Genomic DNA, 17827 nt, shown 5'->3' on the forward strand with positions numbered 1-17827 from the left:
TAATCTAGGTTGTCTAATAACGTTTGCCTAACCGTTAAATTTTTTTAGGGGCTGCATAGCAAGCTATATTAGATGAATTAATGTATTCTAAGGCATCATATTTGCAGGTAGCGATAAATTAAACTTCTCCAATAAGCACTAACAGTGGTGATAAGGAACAAAAATTCACTTGGTGTTAGAAACCTACCTCCAAGTCTCAGGTTGTTCATTTGTTAAATCTGTGCTCCTGGGTGAGCCCCTTAGCATTCTGAGTCTGCTTATTTGTAAAATAGGAATTATGATACTATAACAGACTAACAGAGACTACAATTAGTTATTTGCCCACTTTTTGGCTCGTCAGTGTCTGAATTTGCTTCTTGTATTTAGGGAATCTTCTAATACATTCAGTTCTCATTTTAGAAGCCTCAAAGCCCAGTTGCATTGGAAAAAGACCTTGAATAAAAGGGGGGAAAGGTAAAGACAAGTGGGTTTATATGGCTAAGGGACATCGAAGTGAGTCAGGAGGTTATCCCAGAGGTAATGGTTATGCACATCTCAGAAGAATCTCATAGACTGCCAAATTAGATACTACCCAAAATAGCGGGGTTCCTGAGGGCTCTGTAGACACTCAGGTCCTACAGTCATGGCAGATAGCTCCGGAGTTTGGTGCCTTGCAAGTGGGCCCTTCTTTGGAGTTTGTGCTCCTGAGTGTGACAGAGTTAGACTCAGTTGAGACTTCTCCACATGTGGCTCCTCTATCCCTTCTATTTGAACCTATAGTTGGTGCTGGAGTTGGTATGTGTACATCCAAGAGACCTGAATCTTTGGGCTGCCATGTACCAGCCAGGATCTGAGTCTCAACAGAGTTGCAACACCTACTCTCCAGTTCACTGGACTCACCCAGGACAACTAACAAGGAAGTGAAGATGGACAACAACCACACCAAGGAAATGAGAGAGTCTACAACTGCAAGCAAGAGAGTCCCATCCATCAGCCATACGGGATCAAGGTCCCCTCTATCCAAGAATCCTCAATATTGGGGAATAAAATAAGGACTAGAGTAGACTTATTGATATTCTACTATAGACTTAATATGATTCTAGCAATGGAAGAAATTACATCATTGATATGGAGATAGTGCCACTGGAGGTGCTGAAGGCAGGGAGAGGGAAAAAGAAGTGTAATATGGGGACATTTTTGGGACTTGAAGGAATTGTCTTGAATGACATTGCAACAACAGATACAGGCCATTATATATCCTGCCATAACCTACAGAACTGAGTGGGAGAAAGTATAAACTATAATGCAAACTCTAATCCATGCTTAGTGGCAACTCTCCAAATGTGTTCATCAATTGCAATGAATGTACCATGTTATTGAAAGAAGTTGTTTTCATTAGTTGTGGGGAAGAGTGGGAGGTGTGGGGAGTGGGGCATATGGGAATCCCTTATATTTTTTTGTGTAGCATTTTGTGTAATCTAAGTATCTTTTCAAAAATACATATATTTAAAAATAAAATAGAAAAAAAGGATATACAACTGAATACAGATTAAATCTATTCATAACAATAAAATGATAGCTCTCTAGCTTAATTTGCCTTAGCAAACACTTGCATGTATGGAATGGAAATATAATCTAAATACTTAAAAAAATAAAAAATAAGAAAGCCTAGTTGCAGGCACTGGTTCTGCAGAGTGAATTAAAAATAGCTATGTTTCTTGCTTCCCACATTCCAGTCCATTTTCTGAGCCTAATTTTCTAGGCTTGTCAGTAGTACTGAGTTCCCTGATAGCCTTTCAAAATATTCCATCCTTATTAAATTAATCAGCTATTTTCTGTTACTTACAACCACAAACATCACTTTTAGCTCAAAAATATATCTCAAAACTGTCCATTTCTTGTCTTTTCCATGGTTACTCCTCTAGTCTAACGGAGCTGGAACTGTTTTCTGCACTAATGGGGTAGCTTCTTGACTGGTCTCCCCGCTTCCATTCTTGTCTTCTTCCAAACCATTTTACACATAATAGTCAAAGTGATTTTTCATAAACATAAGTGAAATCATATCATTCTCCTCAAAATCCTTCAATAGTTCCCACTGACTAAAATAAATTATTAAAAATTTTCACACAAGAACAAGCAAGATGGTGGCAGAGTAAGGAGCTCCTGGAGTCAGCTCCTGTTACAGGGCAGTTAGTAAACACCCAGAGTCCTCTGGAGCTAGCTGAAGCACCTGTTTGGGGCTCCAGGAGACCAGAACAGCATCCTGCAACATCCTTGAAGGAAGGAGAAGAATGCCCATCTGCAGAGAAGACTCAGAAGCAGAGCGCTCCACACCCTGGAGGCCGGCACCCATCCTCCACTGGAGGCACAAGCTGTCTCAGGAGCTATTCCGTGGCTGGAATTTGAAGCTCCACTTCCAAAAAATGGGGGAGGAAGAGACTGCTGGGCACCAACATCAGCTACCAATTAGTAAATTCAGCAGGCTAAAGTATAATCCTAAGAACAGCTGAAGTTTGAAACTGTCCAAATCAGAAAGAGGTCAGGAGCTGCCATTTTAAGTCTGCCCCTGATATGAGGGGAAGTAGACAGACTGAAAATCACAGTGCTGGTAGGAACCTGCTTCTTTCTTTCCAGATCAGATTGCAGCTCTAGCATAAGCCCCAGCCCTACCTCTGCGGTGGAGGAAGCTGGGGGCACCTGCACCACCCTCTCCAGGAAAATACAGGCCATGCCATACAGGCCTGTGATCATCCTGCTCTGGCAGTGCAAGCTGCCCCTGGAGCTATTCTGTGGCTGGAATTGGAAGTGCCATTTCCTAAAAACAGGGAAGGGAGAGATAGTTGGCCATCGACCTCAGCTACTGATTAGTAAATCCGGCTGGCTAAAGTATAATCCTAAGAACAGCTAAACTTTGAACATGTCCAAATCAGAAAGAGACCAGTAGCCACCATTTTGACTCTGTCCCCAGCATGAGGGGAAGCTGAGCTGATTGAAAATCACAGTGATGGTAGAGACCAGTTTCTTTCACCCAGATCAGACTGCAGCCCTAGCCTAGGCTTCAGTACCACCTCTAGCAGCGGGGAATATGGTGAGCCCTGCACCAGCCTATCTGGTAACTGCAGGAATATTTGGCTGGCACAGACTGAACAGTCAGAAATCTACCTAGGCAACTGCAGTAATTTTATATACACACAGCATAGATGGTTGCCCACATGAGAAGCTTCATCCCCACCCCAGGTAGGGGAGAAAGAGGCATGAAGCATCATCATTCTCTCTGGGCAACTACAGTCTAGGCCTGGACAACTTGGATTATTAAACACAGCTGTGGCTCTCCCCTACCCCTGACAAAAGAGAAAGCTGGGAGAAGCTTCATCAGTTCCTGGGGCAATGAAGGCAATTTGAGCCTCCACAGCTTGTAGCGCCAACTACACCTTTGCTCCTACTATACAACCAGCAAGAGAGAAAAGGCAAGAAAGCCCTAAATTAAAAAGAAAAACTGCACCCAGAATAAATACATCTAGTAAGCCAGATGCCAAGACACCAACCAAAAATTACAATCCACACCAAGAAACAGGAAGATACAGCCCAGTTAAAGGAAAAAGATAAGCCTACAGATGACATACAGGAGTTGAGACAGCTAATCATAGATGTTCAAACAAATCTCCTTGATAAATTAAATGAGATGGCTAAAGAGATTAAGGATATTATGAAGACATTGGATAAGCACAAAGAAGAATTTGAAAGCATACATAGAAAAACAGCAGATCTTATAGGAATGAAAAGTGCAATAAATGAAATTAAAAATACACTGGAATAATATAATAGCAGATTTGAGGAGCAGAAGAAAGGATTGGTGAGCTTGAAGAAATGGCCTCTGAAAGTGAAGATACAAAAGAATGGGTGAAGAAAAGAATGGAAAAAATTGAATAAGGTTTCAGGGAACTAAATGACAGCAAGAGATGGGTAAATATACATGTTATGGGTGTCCCGGAAGGAGAAGAGAAGGGAAAAGGGACAGAAGGAATATCTGAAGAAATAATGGTAGGAAATGTCCCAACTCTATTGAAGGACATAGATATCCATGTTCAAGAAGCACAACATACTCCCATCTGAAAATATCCAGAGAGACCAACTCTGAGACACACACTAATCAGAATGTTAAATGCCAAAGACAAAGAGAGAATTCTGAGAACAGCAAGAGAAAAGCAATGCATAACATATAAGGGATGCCCAATAAAATAAACTGCCGATTTCTCATCAGAAACCATGGAGGCAAGAATCAGTGGTGTGATATATTTAAGAAACTGCAAGAGAAAAACTCCCAGCCAAGAATCTTATATCCAGCAAGATAAACTTTCAAAAATGAGGGCAAGTTTAGAATATTCACAGATAAAGAGAAAGAGAGAGAGTCTGTAACCAAGAGAACAGCTTTGCAGGAAATACTAAAGGGTGTGCTAGAGCCTAGAAAGAAAAGACAGGAGCAAGAGGTTTGGAAGAGAATCTAGAAATGAAGACAATGTCAGTAAAAGTAATTAAAAGTATCAAAAGAGTGGTGAAAATAAGACAGCTAAACCCGAATATTTTGGAGTAAGCTTAACGAATGATGTAAAGCACTTGTATTCAGAAAACTACACTTCATTGTTAAAAGAAATTGAAAAAGACCTAAATAATTGGAAGAACATTCTATGCTCATAGATTGGAAGACTAAATATCATTAAATGTCAGTTATACTCAAATTGATATACAGATTCAACACAACCCTGATAAAAATTCCAGCAGCATTTTTTAAATAAAGGGAAAACATGATTATCAAATTTATTTGGAATGGTAAGGGGTCCTGCATAACCAGAAACATCTTAAACAGGAAAAGTAAACTCTCATCTCTAGACTTTAAATTATACTACCTAGCTATAGTGGTAAAAACAGCATGGTACTCACCTAAAGTCAGACACACACCAATGGATCCAAACTGATGGTTCAGAAACAGACCTCCACATGTATGATCAAGTGATTTTTGACTAGTCTGTCAAACCCACACAGCTTGGGCAGAACAGTTCATTCAACAAATGGTGCTGAGAGAACTGGATATCCCTAGCCAAAAGAAGGAAAGAAGACCCCTATCTCACACCTTATCCAAAAATCAACTCAAAATGAATAAAAAACCTAAATATAAAGGAATGACAAAACTTTTAGAAGAAAATATAGGAAAATATCTTCAAGACCTGGTGGTTGGTGGTGGATTCTGAAAGTAGATGAGGAGGATTGAAATGGACTACTGATGTTTAATGTATGTAGAAATTTTAATTAACTTTATTATGACAGTGTGGAAATGTATTGAGTTGACGGTAACACATTACAGTGAGTAAAAGCTGGTTTATAAATGGGAATGTGGCTGAAAAGGGTAGTCTAGGGACATAAATGCCAAGTGAAAGCAAGCTAGAGAATAATCTAGGGACTGACTAACACAATAAACCCAGAGGGGAATGAGAATTGTGATTGACAGTACAGATGCAAGCATGTCCTTTGTGAGCTAGAGCAGATGTACATCACTATTGCAAGGTGTTGTGAATGTGGAGAAGCATGGAAAAAATACAACTGGGGTGACCTATGGACTGTATCATCAACAGTAGTAATGTAGTATTCATGCATCTATGTCAAAGAGACACTGTGTTGATAATGCGGGAGTATGGAAAAAATGTGCCAAACTGGTAATAGTCTGATAATATTATCTCATAATCTGTAACAAATGTTCTAGCACATTGTGGTATGTTGATAGAGGGGTGTTGTATGGGAATTCTGTACATGTGCATGATTTTTTTGTAAGTTCACAACTTTTGTAATAAAAAAATATTTTAAAAATAATAGGGTGCGTTGGGGGAAAAAATACCAAATGTAAGATAAGGACTATAGTTAGTAGTAAGATTTTGACAATACTCTCTCATAATTTGTAACAAAGGTCTCGCAGTAATGCAAGATGTTGGTGGTGGGCTGACATATGGGACCCCTGTATGATGTTGTGCATGTTTCCTTTGTAAGTTCACAACTTTACCATACACTTAATGTTTATATATGTTCATGTATAAATGATACAGTAATAATACTCATAATAATCATCACCATCATAATAATAGGCTGGGTTAGGGGAAAAATACACCAAATGTAAGATACTTTGGTTAGTAGTAACATTTTGAGGATGCTCTTTAATCATTAGTTAAAAATGTTTCACAACAATGCAAGGTATTGGTGGTTGGGTGAGATGAAGTGTGAGAGCCCTGTATGATGTTTTATATGTTTGTTTTGTAAGTTCACAACTATTACTATACACTTATTGTTTATGTAAGAGTGATATATTTCAATACATTAAAAAAAAAAATCTTTACTACAATCTACAAAGGTCCACATGACCTGGGCTCCAACCTCATCTCTTGCCACTCTCCCTCATTCTCTGTGCTTCAGGCACCCTTGCCTTCCTTCTCATCCACAGCATTTGGGCATGCACTGCCTCTCCCTGGAACACGTTCCATCCAACTCAATCTGACTACCTCTTCCTCATCCTTCACGTCCCAGCCAAAGGTCCTTTCCTTAAAGAGGCCTTTCCTTATACCTAAATCTAAAACAAGTTCTTCTTGTTTATGGATCTCATAATGTCCTATACATTCCATCTATTAAAATTATTAGAAATTATAATTGTGTATTTATTTGTGTGTTATTTGTTTAGAATCTCTCTCTCCTGAATTCTATTGCGGGGGGGTGGGGGGGGTGACAATACACAACTATGTCTAATTTATTCTACCCTATATTCTAGTATCTGGAATATAAACATCTCTTAGTAAATGAATGTGTTGAATAAATCAAAGAATAAAATGGCCTTCTGGTGACTGAACACCAGGACACTCATATTATTTTCTTGGTCTTATTGGAGCTGAATAACATGGCACTGCTTGTTTTCACTGTAAGTATATGTGTACGTGGTTCTTGTTAACAGAAGTTATTCATAAACCATTGGCAAACTATATGATTAGCTTCTTTTTTGTTTGTTTGTTTTTTTAAGAAGGTACTGGGGATTGAACCGGGACCTCATACATGGGAAGTAGGCACTCAACCACTGAGTTACCCTCATTCCCCTTTGAATGGTTTTTTGTTGGTTATGAAACAACTGCTAGAGTTAATTGAATCAGAAAGACATGACTAAGCTTTTATTGAGTCTATAATGAGAACTCTGTATCTATAAATGTTCTAAAAATGTTAAGCAAGAAACTTTTAAAAAACTGACAGTAAGACCCTTAGAAACAGGAAGGAGAAGAGAGGAGAGAAAAACAGGGTGTCATTCATCCTATATTGCTCCATCACATCCAGAGTGGATCCCCCATTGCCTATGGTTGTCCAGTAAGCTTGTGCAGCCTACAAGCAACTACTAAAACTTCTTTTTAAAGCCGTGGGGAGGCAGCTACTGTTTTTGACTGCATACATTCTTAGAAAATTAAATGATAGCCTCCTCCTGAAAGCAAGATAACTAATTATGTTATTTCTACTTGACTGAAGTATAAACCTTAACTTAATTTTTTTTTTTTTTTTTAAAGATTTATTTATTTATTTAATTTCCCCCCCTCCCCTGGTTGTCTGTTCTTGGTGTCTATTTGCTGCGTCTTGTTTCTTTGCTTCTGTTGTCGTCAGCGGCACGGGAAGTGTGGGCAGCGCCATTCCTGGGCAGGCTGCTCTTTCTTTTCACGCTGGGCAGCTTTCCTCACGGGCGCACTCCTTGCGCGTGGGGCTCCCCCACGCGGGGGACACCCTTGCGTGGCACGGCACTCCTTGCGCGCATCAGCACTGCGCATGGCCAGCTCCACACGGGTCAAGGAGGCCCGGGGTTTGAACCACGGACCTCCCATATGGTAGACGGACGCCCTAACCACTGGGCCAAAGTCCGTTTCCCAACCTTAACTTAATTAACATGAATAATCTATTCAAAACAAATTTGTAGCACAAGTTGGACATTTTCTTAGTATTAATCACTAGTATATAGAATCTTTCAGTTTTTATCTTTATTTATATCATCTCACACTTTATGAATATTTTTACAACTTCTTAGTTCTTACATGGCATTATCAGTCTGAGTGTCCAGCACCTGTTTTTCTTTTGGTAAATATCTTCACTGTTGAGTATAAAACCAGACTGTAAAAGCAGCAGATTTCAATTAGTAGATGCCAAAGAATGCTATGCACTGTCTTAAAGACATGTAAACACACTAACGCAATCTTTGTGAACTATATAAAGGAATCAGCCTTGCCCAGTGGCATTCTCAACCCCTGTCTATAACCACCAACAGTTCAAGGAAGTGTAAAATTTCTCCTGAACGCTTTTACTTCTCTTTTCTGAAACTTAAACAGCTTTTTCAGCCATATCCACTTATACAACCAGTTATATCAAACACACAGATTAAGATTCCTTGAACCATGAATTTTCTCTTACTAACTATATTCAATTAAGCCAAGTCTTAAGTCATCTCATGTGTCAGCTAGCTTGGCACACATTCTAAGAAATTAAATGATTCTTCCCAACTGTGCCCACTCCTTGCATCCCTGGCCAACCTATAGATTCTTTACTCGGTATTTCAAATTTTTCTTCCTCCCTTATTTCCACGACTATGCTGAGACTGAGTCCCTTACTAGCTGGGATCAGGTCCATCATCTCTTTCACATCAGGCTGAAATTCCTGTCTTGGCTAATGACCGCTAAGCTCTGCCCACAGGAAATCTCTGACTGGCCTCTGTCTTAGTTACTGACCGTCAATCTTTTATTCATTTCTTGAGCCAAACTAGAGTATTGGAATTTCACTCTGGTTAAACTTTTCAGGGGTTCACATGCTAGTCTCTATATCCCCATCCATAAGTATATATATATTTTTAAAAGATTTATTTATTTATTTAATTCCCCCTCTCCCCCGGTTGTCTGTTCTCTGAGTCCATCCACTGGATCTTGTTTCTTTGTCCGCTTCTGTTGTCGTCAGCGGCATGGGAAGTGTGGGCAGCGCCATTCCTGGGCAGGCTGCACTTTTCTTTCGCGCTGGGCGGCTCTCCTTCCGGGCACACTCCTTGCGCGTGGGGCTCCCCTACGTGGGGGACACCTCTGCGTGGCACGGCAATCCTTGTGCGCATCAGCACTGTGCATGGGCCAGCTCCACACGGGTCAAGGAGGCCCGGGGTTGGAACCGCGGACCTCCCATGTGGTAGACAGATGCCCTAACCACTGGGCCAAGTCCGTTTCCCCCCATCCATATATTTTTAAAGCCCATTTTGTCAATTCTCCATAGGGATCAATTAGGCTAGTATTTTCCCCTAGAGATTAAAGAATACTTAAGATTACATAATTATCATTAATCACTCCCATTCTCAATTCACAATCTCTTTTGGAGGGAGCCATTTTTACTTTTTTAACCAGGCACTAAGAAAATAATAAAATAATAAATGATGAAACCATGAGAGAGAAATCAGTCCTTCAGAGATTGTGTTGGCCCCACAGTTAGCATCGACACTCCTAGTAATGGCTACCCTTAACCCAAATTACACTCACCAATAGTCCTTAAAGTTGGGAAGAACTTTTCTTTCTGATGATGATAGAATTTTAGTTCCATATAAAAACATACTGTGCGATGTGTATATAGTTCTCCCCTTTGAAAAACTTGGAATAATTTGGGAATATTTTGAGTATCTCAACTCTATAACGCACTTGCTATTCCCCTTAAAAAAGAGGGAGAAAAAAAGTTTCTTCTGAAGTCAGTTAAGCAATATCCTGGGCATACATGGACACTCCTACCTTAAGATGCATTCCCACCATTCCCAGACAATCCTAACTCAGAGGAGAAGACATCTTGTGTTTCCCTTAACTTGTGACTCAATCCTGGTGTCCTAAGACCCACAGCCAGTTGTATTTTTCACAGGAAGCTTAGGGGGCTCTTTAAAAATTAAGATTCCACTTAGTGCACATTGATATCCCAGTACTCCCAAAGGACAAGAAGATTAGGTCCCTACCTCAAATCTGCACTGCAGATGGCAATTGGAAAATATAAAGAATATGGGAGGGGAACTCAGCCATGAGGAAGCACCTCACAGAGCTCCAAGGACAGGCGGCCACCGAACAAGGGCTCTGCAACCTTCTGCTGCATTTCTGCCATGATTCCCATGCACTGCTCCTGTCAATGACTGAGCACAGCAGGGCTAAAAATATAGGCCAGTTCTGGAGACTTGGAGCTCCAGTGGTCACTCTGGCTTGAGGACTCTTGATGGCCTTTCAGAACCTTCCATAGACCACCTAGCACACTTCCATCTACCTTCCCTCCTTCTCTCCTTCCTTCAGTTCAGGCTGGAAGCCCTGGCCTATGCTCTCTCAGCTTTCCAGGCTTCCTCCCCTTTGTCTCTCAGGGGTGTTTCTCCTAATAAAATGTTTGCATGTTTAAACCCATCTTGGCATTTGCTTCTTGGATGACCCAGACTAATGCATCTGATTAATAAATCACTTTAATTTTTATTTCCCTGAAACTAACAACTTTTAAATGGGTCCTCAGAAAATAGGTACGCAAACAAGGATTCTGTAATGACATCTCAGATTCATATTCCCTCCTTCTCCATTCCATTTATCCCTATTCTAAAGAAGACACTAATAAAAGAAAAGGAGGCATTTAAATAGATTAGTCAAAATATTTAAAAATTAATATTTTCCTTATATGAAGAGATTCTCTTGTTACAAGTTCATCCAACTATACTGAGAAGGAAGCAAATTGGGGGTTGTTATTTGTAATTAGCTACTTATGTGTCTGTCTGATTAGATTGTAAACTCCTGGAAGGTTGGGACTACGTCTCCTTCATTTTTTTAACTTAGTACAGGGTTCCCAGCAGTTACTCAGTAAGTGGCTGTTGGAGACAAGGGGAGTTGAAATCAGTCATGCTCAACCACAGTGAGCCACAGAGATGGGGGGGGGGGTTCCCAGACATCTCTAGGGATATGAAAAATCATATTCAATACAGTATTGTTGTCATTATCATAGAAAACAAATGTTAAGTTTCTTTCTACAAACCATAGAGTGTAAAGTTCTACAAAAATCTTCTTGGTTATAGTGGTAACAAGCAAAAGATAAAGTGAAAAAAAACATTATAGGGGAATTTTTAAAATATTGAGGAACTCTGCAACAATTATACCCTATTAGCCTAAAGTGGTTATCTTCCCTTTCTAAGAATTGCCCAATAATCTGAATTTAGGAAAATAAGTTGCAATAATCATGTGGATAAAGTTTATATTTCCTCATACCAATAGATTTTATTATACTGTGGATTTATGACAACCTCATTGTTTAAACATTACCATCAGATAGAATTATATTTCTTCTTACTAAACCAAAAGAAAAATCCTGTTTCTTTTGAACATGTTGGGTGAAAGAGTTTTTAAAAACAAAATACTGATCTACTTTGATGATAGCAGAAAGCAGGCATTTAATAAATAACTTGATAACAATAAATGGAAAAAAACAGTAAAAGTTTGAGAGATCATTATACTGCAGTTTCTGAGTCCTTTATCATTAAAGAGAGAAATTTATTTCACCAACTACAGGCACTTTTGTTATGATTAAATTCTATTGCAGGCTGAATTATGTACTCCAAATAAAAGTCTTAATCTTAATCCATGTTCTTGTGAATGTGAAACCATTTGTATTTGGGTACCTTAACCTTCGAATATGTTTGAACATATTCAGTGGAAATTGGACGAGCAGACAGAAGGAGAGAGATCACTACGTGACTGGGGGCAGAGATGCAAGGTAAGGAACCCCAAGGACTGTGGCAAGCCAGCACGGGAACGCTGCTGACTGCCGGGAGAGAGCATGGCCTTGCCCATGGGCTGATACTGGCCTTCTCGCCTCCGAAAAAGAGAGACAATAAATGCTTGTTGTTTAAACCAACCCACTGTGTGGTATTTGTCATGCAGCCTGGCAAACTAAGACAAGTCATTCTTACTATGAGCAATGAAACAAGGGTATCAGTAGAGAACCCAAACAATGAAGCTTTAACCAATATTTCTCATAATGGATTAATAAATCTAAATTACATCTTGTCAGAGAATTTTTGCTATGAATTAATGGATTTAAAGCCTAATTAATTTCTCCACATTGTGTAAGACCCCACAGTAAACCATTCAATGAATTTGAGGTGGAAAAATATTTCACATACCAGCGTCAGAAAAAGTACAAAATGTTTCTCTTCCTCCCCATCTGATTATTTCTCCCAGCAACTACTGTGAATGGGATAAAATGAAATAATAAAGGAACACCTAAAACAGTCTAGAATGACTGGGACTTATTATTTTCAGGTCTTTTTACATAAATTTTTCATTAGGTTATTTTATCTGTTAAGTAGAGATTGTGGAAATGCAAGTTAGCACCAAACTGTTTGACACCGGGAAGGCTAGTTCTTCCCCACAAGCAAGAAGAGAAAATAAAAGTCTCATTCTTCACATTTCAAATTGTTAACATGTCATTTTGCCTGTCAGTCAATCAAACGACATATATGTATTAGGAGGCCTACCAGGTTTAGGGCATGATAAAACTTTTCACAATATTTAGGACTGAATTCCCAGCAAAAAGAACTTATCCTAAAGGATTCAGCATGTGCTTTTACACGAAAAAAAAAAAAAAGGAAAAGCAAATAATTCTAAGTAGTTAAAAAGAAGTAATGAATACATGAAAATTTTCAAATAAAAGTTAAGGAAAACAAAGGGGCCTGTAATTTCAGAGCGTCTGAAAAATTTGGCAGCAGGATAGAATAAGATATAATTTTCTAGAGAAGATACTTTTGATTTAGCATAAAAAGAAATAAAATTCTCATTACAAAAAGTAAGCAGTTGGAAAAGAAATTTTCTTTTCAAAAGATACCATTTCCCTATCTAGATGTCAGAAAGTGCCCTAAAAAATGCAGATCTCTCAATCACTAATAAAATATAATTATAAATTTTGCTAACAAAATATTAAAAGTGACACATATCAAGGTAAGCCACAATTCACACTATAGTATTTCTTTTCTTTTTGTTATTCAGTAAATAATAGGTGAGGCCCTACTATGCATTAAGTGGCATTCTAGTGCTAGGGATTCAGCACAAACAAAATGGACCAAAATCCCTGCCCAAATGGTGTTTACATTCTATCTAGGTGAGGTAAAGTAAAAAAAAAAAATATGCAAAAGGTCTAGTGTGTATATTCTACCACTGTTCCATTGTCATTCTGCCCTAATATCGCCCTCTGGTTCATTGCTACTGTACGTAATTTAAATAAAATTATAATGTGATAAAGGTCTTTTGATATTTCAGATAAATCCTTTTAGCCAAGTTCTAAGATAGACTTGTCTTAAAACGATCACCATGATATAAACCAGGAAATCAGCAAAATTCTCTATGAAGAGTCAGATGTAAATAGTTCAGCTTGGCAGGCCACTTATAGTCTGTGTCACGTATTTTTTGTTTGTTTTAAACCCTTTAGAAATGTAAAACCATTCTTAGCTTGCAGGTCACACAAAAACTGGTTGAGGGCCAAATTTAGCCAGTGAGCCACGGTTTGCCAATCTCTGACATGAAGACCGGAGTATACATGCTTTTAAGTGGCTAATATTAGGTCCTATGTTTCATGCGTCTATATACTTTTTGCCTATTTATTCCTTTGCTCTTTATTATTCACTTACCAAAAGCTAATAAAACATTCTTTTCTAGAGCTACAACAGTTCCAACTACAGTGGCTTCAGGGTCATTTCTGAAAAGGAGGCCACCTGCTCTATTTCACACAAGCTGGTGGAAAAAAATTCTTGGTAGAAAACCCTTTCTAAGTCTATACATGTTGAAGAGAGCAGTGCCTCTCTCCACCTACTCATTGGGGCAGACAGATACGTGGTCTAGTTTTCTCTTACCTTGCTGGAGGAACATCAATATTTGAAGAAACAACTTTTCGTTTTTGTTCAAGAAGACAGATGGAGCGAGTGTTTTCTTTTTCATGGTCAATGAGTCGGTTGGCTTTTTTGGTGTCTGCTGTTTTCACATCTTCCTCCATGGCCAAAGGGAACAAGTGTTGATGAGAAATTTTTTTATAACAGTCGCGTTTTAAGTCCTCTGACTGAAATGTGAAGGTCATTTCCCGCTTAATGCTCCCTGCCTGTGAAATGAAACACAAAAATTGTTACTCATGCAAAACACTGACTTAGCAAGACTATGTGCAGATGGCTACGAGGAGAAATACTATCCTACTCCTGTTCATGCTGAAAATTTTACTGTTTAAATGGGAAACATGTAGCACAAATAAAAGAACTAACATTACAAAGTGACATACAATTGGCGCATCTGTCATAATGCAAAGAAGCAGCATCACAAAACAAAAGGAAGCCTTTCAGGCGTACAAAAACTTTGAAAGCATGAATTTTCTAGAAATGATTTTAAATTTTAGAATAATTTTAAATTTTATTCTCCTCTATAACTGAGAAAACTCAAATAAATAAACTCCAGTTTTTCATGCTGAGCATTATGCTTAAGAGAAAAGCACTCAAGGAAATACATAAAACTAAGCCTTATCTGACTATTAATACTGATCATGTCCACACTCCCCAATTCATGAGAAATTGTTTTTTACCCTTTATCTACTGCAGTTAAAATCTTAATATAGTTCCTTCTAAAGCCATATGATAAAGAAGCCACACTAATTTTTCTTACTTTAAACTAAATGATGCCTAAGGTTTAAGACAAATATAAAATTAAACCTTGTTTAAATGGATCCTATTATTTCAGAATTTGTGATAACTGAAAAAGAAGAGTGAAGTTACAGAAAGGTTCTACTAAGGTAACTGGCATTGTAATGAGGTTTGGCACAAACCAGGTCCTAAGTGTACAAAGAATCAGACTATCGGGTAATCTCGAGCCTCGTTAATCAGTGGACTGTGTTTTAAAATATGCACACGTAGAAGTCTTTCCCACAGGTCCGTAAGACAGTCCTTCCCTTCTCGCGAGTCAGTTTGTGGAGTCAAGAAATTCTCCTTCACCCACTTAAACAGAAGGTACGCTTGTTTGTTTTTCATTTTAGCTTGGGGAAAAAACATAAAGACTTTTATGCTCCTGTAAATGGTCAAATAGATTTAAAGACCCTAAATCCACAAACTTAAGGCCATTGCAGAACGAAATGAGAATAGGTGCATTAGACAATAGTAGAGACTGGCAAAGTATGACGTTAATTACTAAAAATTCTCAGGCTAAGGGAAAATTCTGGGAAATATTTGTGTTGGACTCACAGGACCTGCCCACATAGAGAAATTTCCAGAGACCGGAAAGACAAGGCTGACTTATGACTTGGAATCCACTTCGCTGAAACACATTTTTCCACATGAACACATGGGACTCTAAACTGAGCTCTGTTCTCTCTGTGGCCTGAACGTGTCAGGGAGAGAGAAGATCCTCTCTGCACATGGTTTTCATGTCAAAGCTACATCCTGTTCCACAGGAAAATGGTAAGCCATTTCTGTCAACTTCTAACTCATTTAAAAGATGCCATATTTCTTAAAGTACATTAACAAAATAAATCCAGGGTCCAAGAAAAATGAGTGTCTGCTTTTCAAAACTAGCTACTTTAATGACATGAATGCACTATAGAGAAACAAGAAAATATTTCAAACTTCTAAAAATGTAATGAATTGTCTCTAAAAATATAGTTTGGAAAACCAACCAACACAATTGCAAATATTTTAAATATCCATCTCTAATCACTACTCTATGCAATTTTTTCTGCCTGAGGTGAAGTTAACAGGGAGGTATTCTTCACTTTCATAGTAGCCCAATCTCAACCTCTATTACAACAGGAATGTAATGTACACAGGCAAAAAAAGAAAACAGATGCCTGATTTTGATGATTATAAATAGTATTCTAAGTGGCAAACATTATATTAATGAAATATTTAAATAGTCATTAATATTAAGTTGCTATAGTAATTGACATCTACTCTTCTCTTGGGACCAAATGGACTAGTTAAGTGAATTCAATCTAAAATTTAAAAGGAGGAAATAATATTACAGGTACCCCCTCCCCCCAAAACACAGCATCTAAAGCAAATTAATACAAAATAGAATAAATATTCTCTAGAAATGATGTTATAATTATATGTCATGCTCTTAGCCAAGGCTTTATAATAAAATTAATTATAGTAATATTCAACAAAGCAAACTATAAATCTTCTATAATACATTGTAAGCAAAAATTAGCCTCTCAATAGTAATCAGAAAAATTTTCGCAATATAATGGGATAGCCAGATTTCTTGTTTAAAAGTGGAATTAAAGTGACTAGAATTACCCAAAGAAGAAAACACCAAGTCTTCTTTTCAGAGAGGGTAAGAGATTTTTAGATACATACGTTGGGTTCATTGTTTTATTTTAAAATAAATGATGCCTAAAGTTTAAGACAAATAAAAAATTAAGCCTTGTAGAATTGGAGCTTATTATTGTTTGTAGGCTGTGGGAAAGGGACGATAACAGCTGTGGATATTCATTACAACAGCTTTAAAGCTTACATGTATGGAATAGATGTTCTTTTTTTATTATCTTTCAGTCCTATCAAAGAGTTCATTAAAAGATAATAAAATAAAAAGGAGATTTTACAGGAGAAAGGAAAGTAGAGGGAATACAGTAAATCAAAACCTTAAGAAGTTGCTCTCAAAAGAGGAGCAGAGAAATAAGATGGTGGGTGGATAGGGATGTTGGACAAAGGGAAATGTACAAGTCATGGTTTGCAGGAGTGTTTGGAAGGGGACAGGACTGACACCTAGCTATTACAAATGAGCAAATCTGACCCTTCATTAGATTATCAGAAGAAAGCAGCAAAAGGAAGTTATGATCCCATTTATTGGACATATCCAGAAAAGGCAAATCTAAAGAGACAGATCAGCGGTGTCCTGGAGCTCAGGGTGGGAATGGGAATTGATTGCAAATTGATACGAAGGAACTTTTTATGGTAATAAAAACATTCTAAAACTGGATTGTGGTGATCTTTGTACAATAAGAAAAGATTACTAAAACTCAGTGAACTGTATTCTAACAATGATGACTATTACAGTATGTAAATTATATACCTCAACAGAGTTTTGTTTTGTTTTGTTTTTAAGGAAGAGTCAAACCAGGAGTAAGTAGTTGGTATGGAAGGGATATTTCTCAAGAGCCCCAGATGAGAAATTAGAAATTTTGCCACAAAGAGGTGGTCACAGACTATGTATCTATTTTTCTTTTTAACCAGGTAGTATGCAACCCATGCTGCAAGCAGTTGGGTGGTTGCTGCCTGCACACTGGTGAGGTGGGACTAAAATCCAGTCCCCATCCCAACCAGGTCCCAGGCCTCCTTACTCCACGGAAGAGGGGTTTTTTCCTAATTGATCCACATGGAGGTGCTTTTTGGCACTTCATCTGCCCAAAGAGGACACTTTTTTTTTTGGTTTCCCAGTTTGCACAGTGCCCTAGTGGCAAAAAGGAAATGGTTTCAGAGATCTGCAGGATCTAGTCAACTAATTTTGAATTAATCATGAATATGAACTAGTATTTTTGTCCATGGAAAAGTTAAGATGATCTGAGAAATCACTTTATACTACAGCTCATAAGCAGGTTCATAATAGAAGAAAAGCAACAGAAAGGGAAAAAAAAAACCATCTGCTTGTATAGAAAGACATCAACACCAGGATCAAAGCTGGTAAATGTAAAAGAAGAAACAACAGCCGCAGAACCAAGTCACAGGTGAGGACTCTCAGCTCAAATAATACATGGGGATCTGCCCAAGAAGGGGTGGCTTCCCACAGCTGTA

The 17827-nt window shown here is 38.2% G+C and overlaps 1 protein-coding gene across 1 annotated transcript in view; it reads right to left on the minus strand.

Annotated features, from left to right (window-relative positions):
* ZNF704 (zinc finger protein 704) overlaps nucleotides 1–17827 on the minus strand; it is a 238991-nt gene that overhangs the window by 162745 nt on the left and 58419 nt on the right. The window contains exon 2 of the mRNA XM_004479103.4: nucleotides 13916–14157. Coding sequence (XP_004479160.2) covers nucleotides 13916–14157 — 242 coding nt within the window. The remainder of the gene's footprint in view (nucleotides 1–13915; nucleotides 14158–17827) is intronic.

Source organism: Dasypus novemcinctus, chromosome 14 (genome assembly GCF_030445035.2).
Source record: "Dasypus novemcinctus isolate mDasNov1 chromosome 14, mDasNov1.1.hap2, whole genome shotgun sequence".
NCBI classification, from domain to species: Eukaryota; Metazoa; Chordata; class Mammalia; order Cingulata; family Dasypodidae; genus Dasypus; species Dasypus novemcinctus.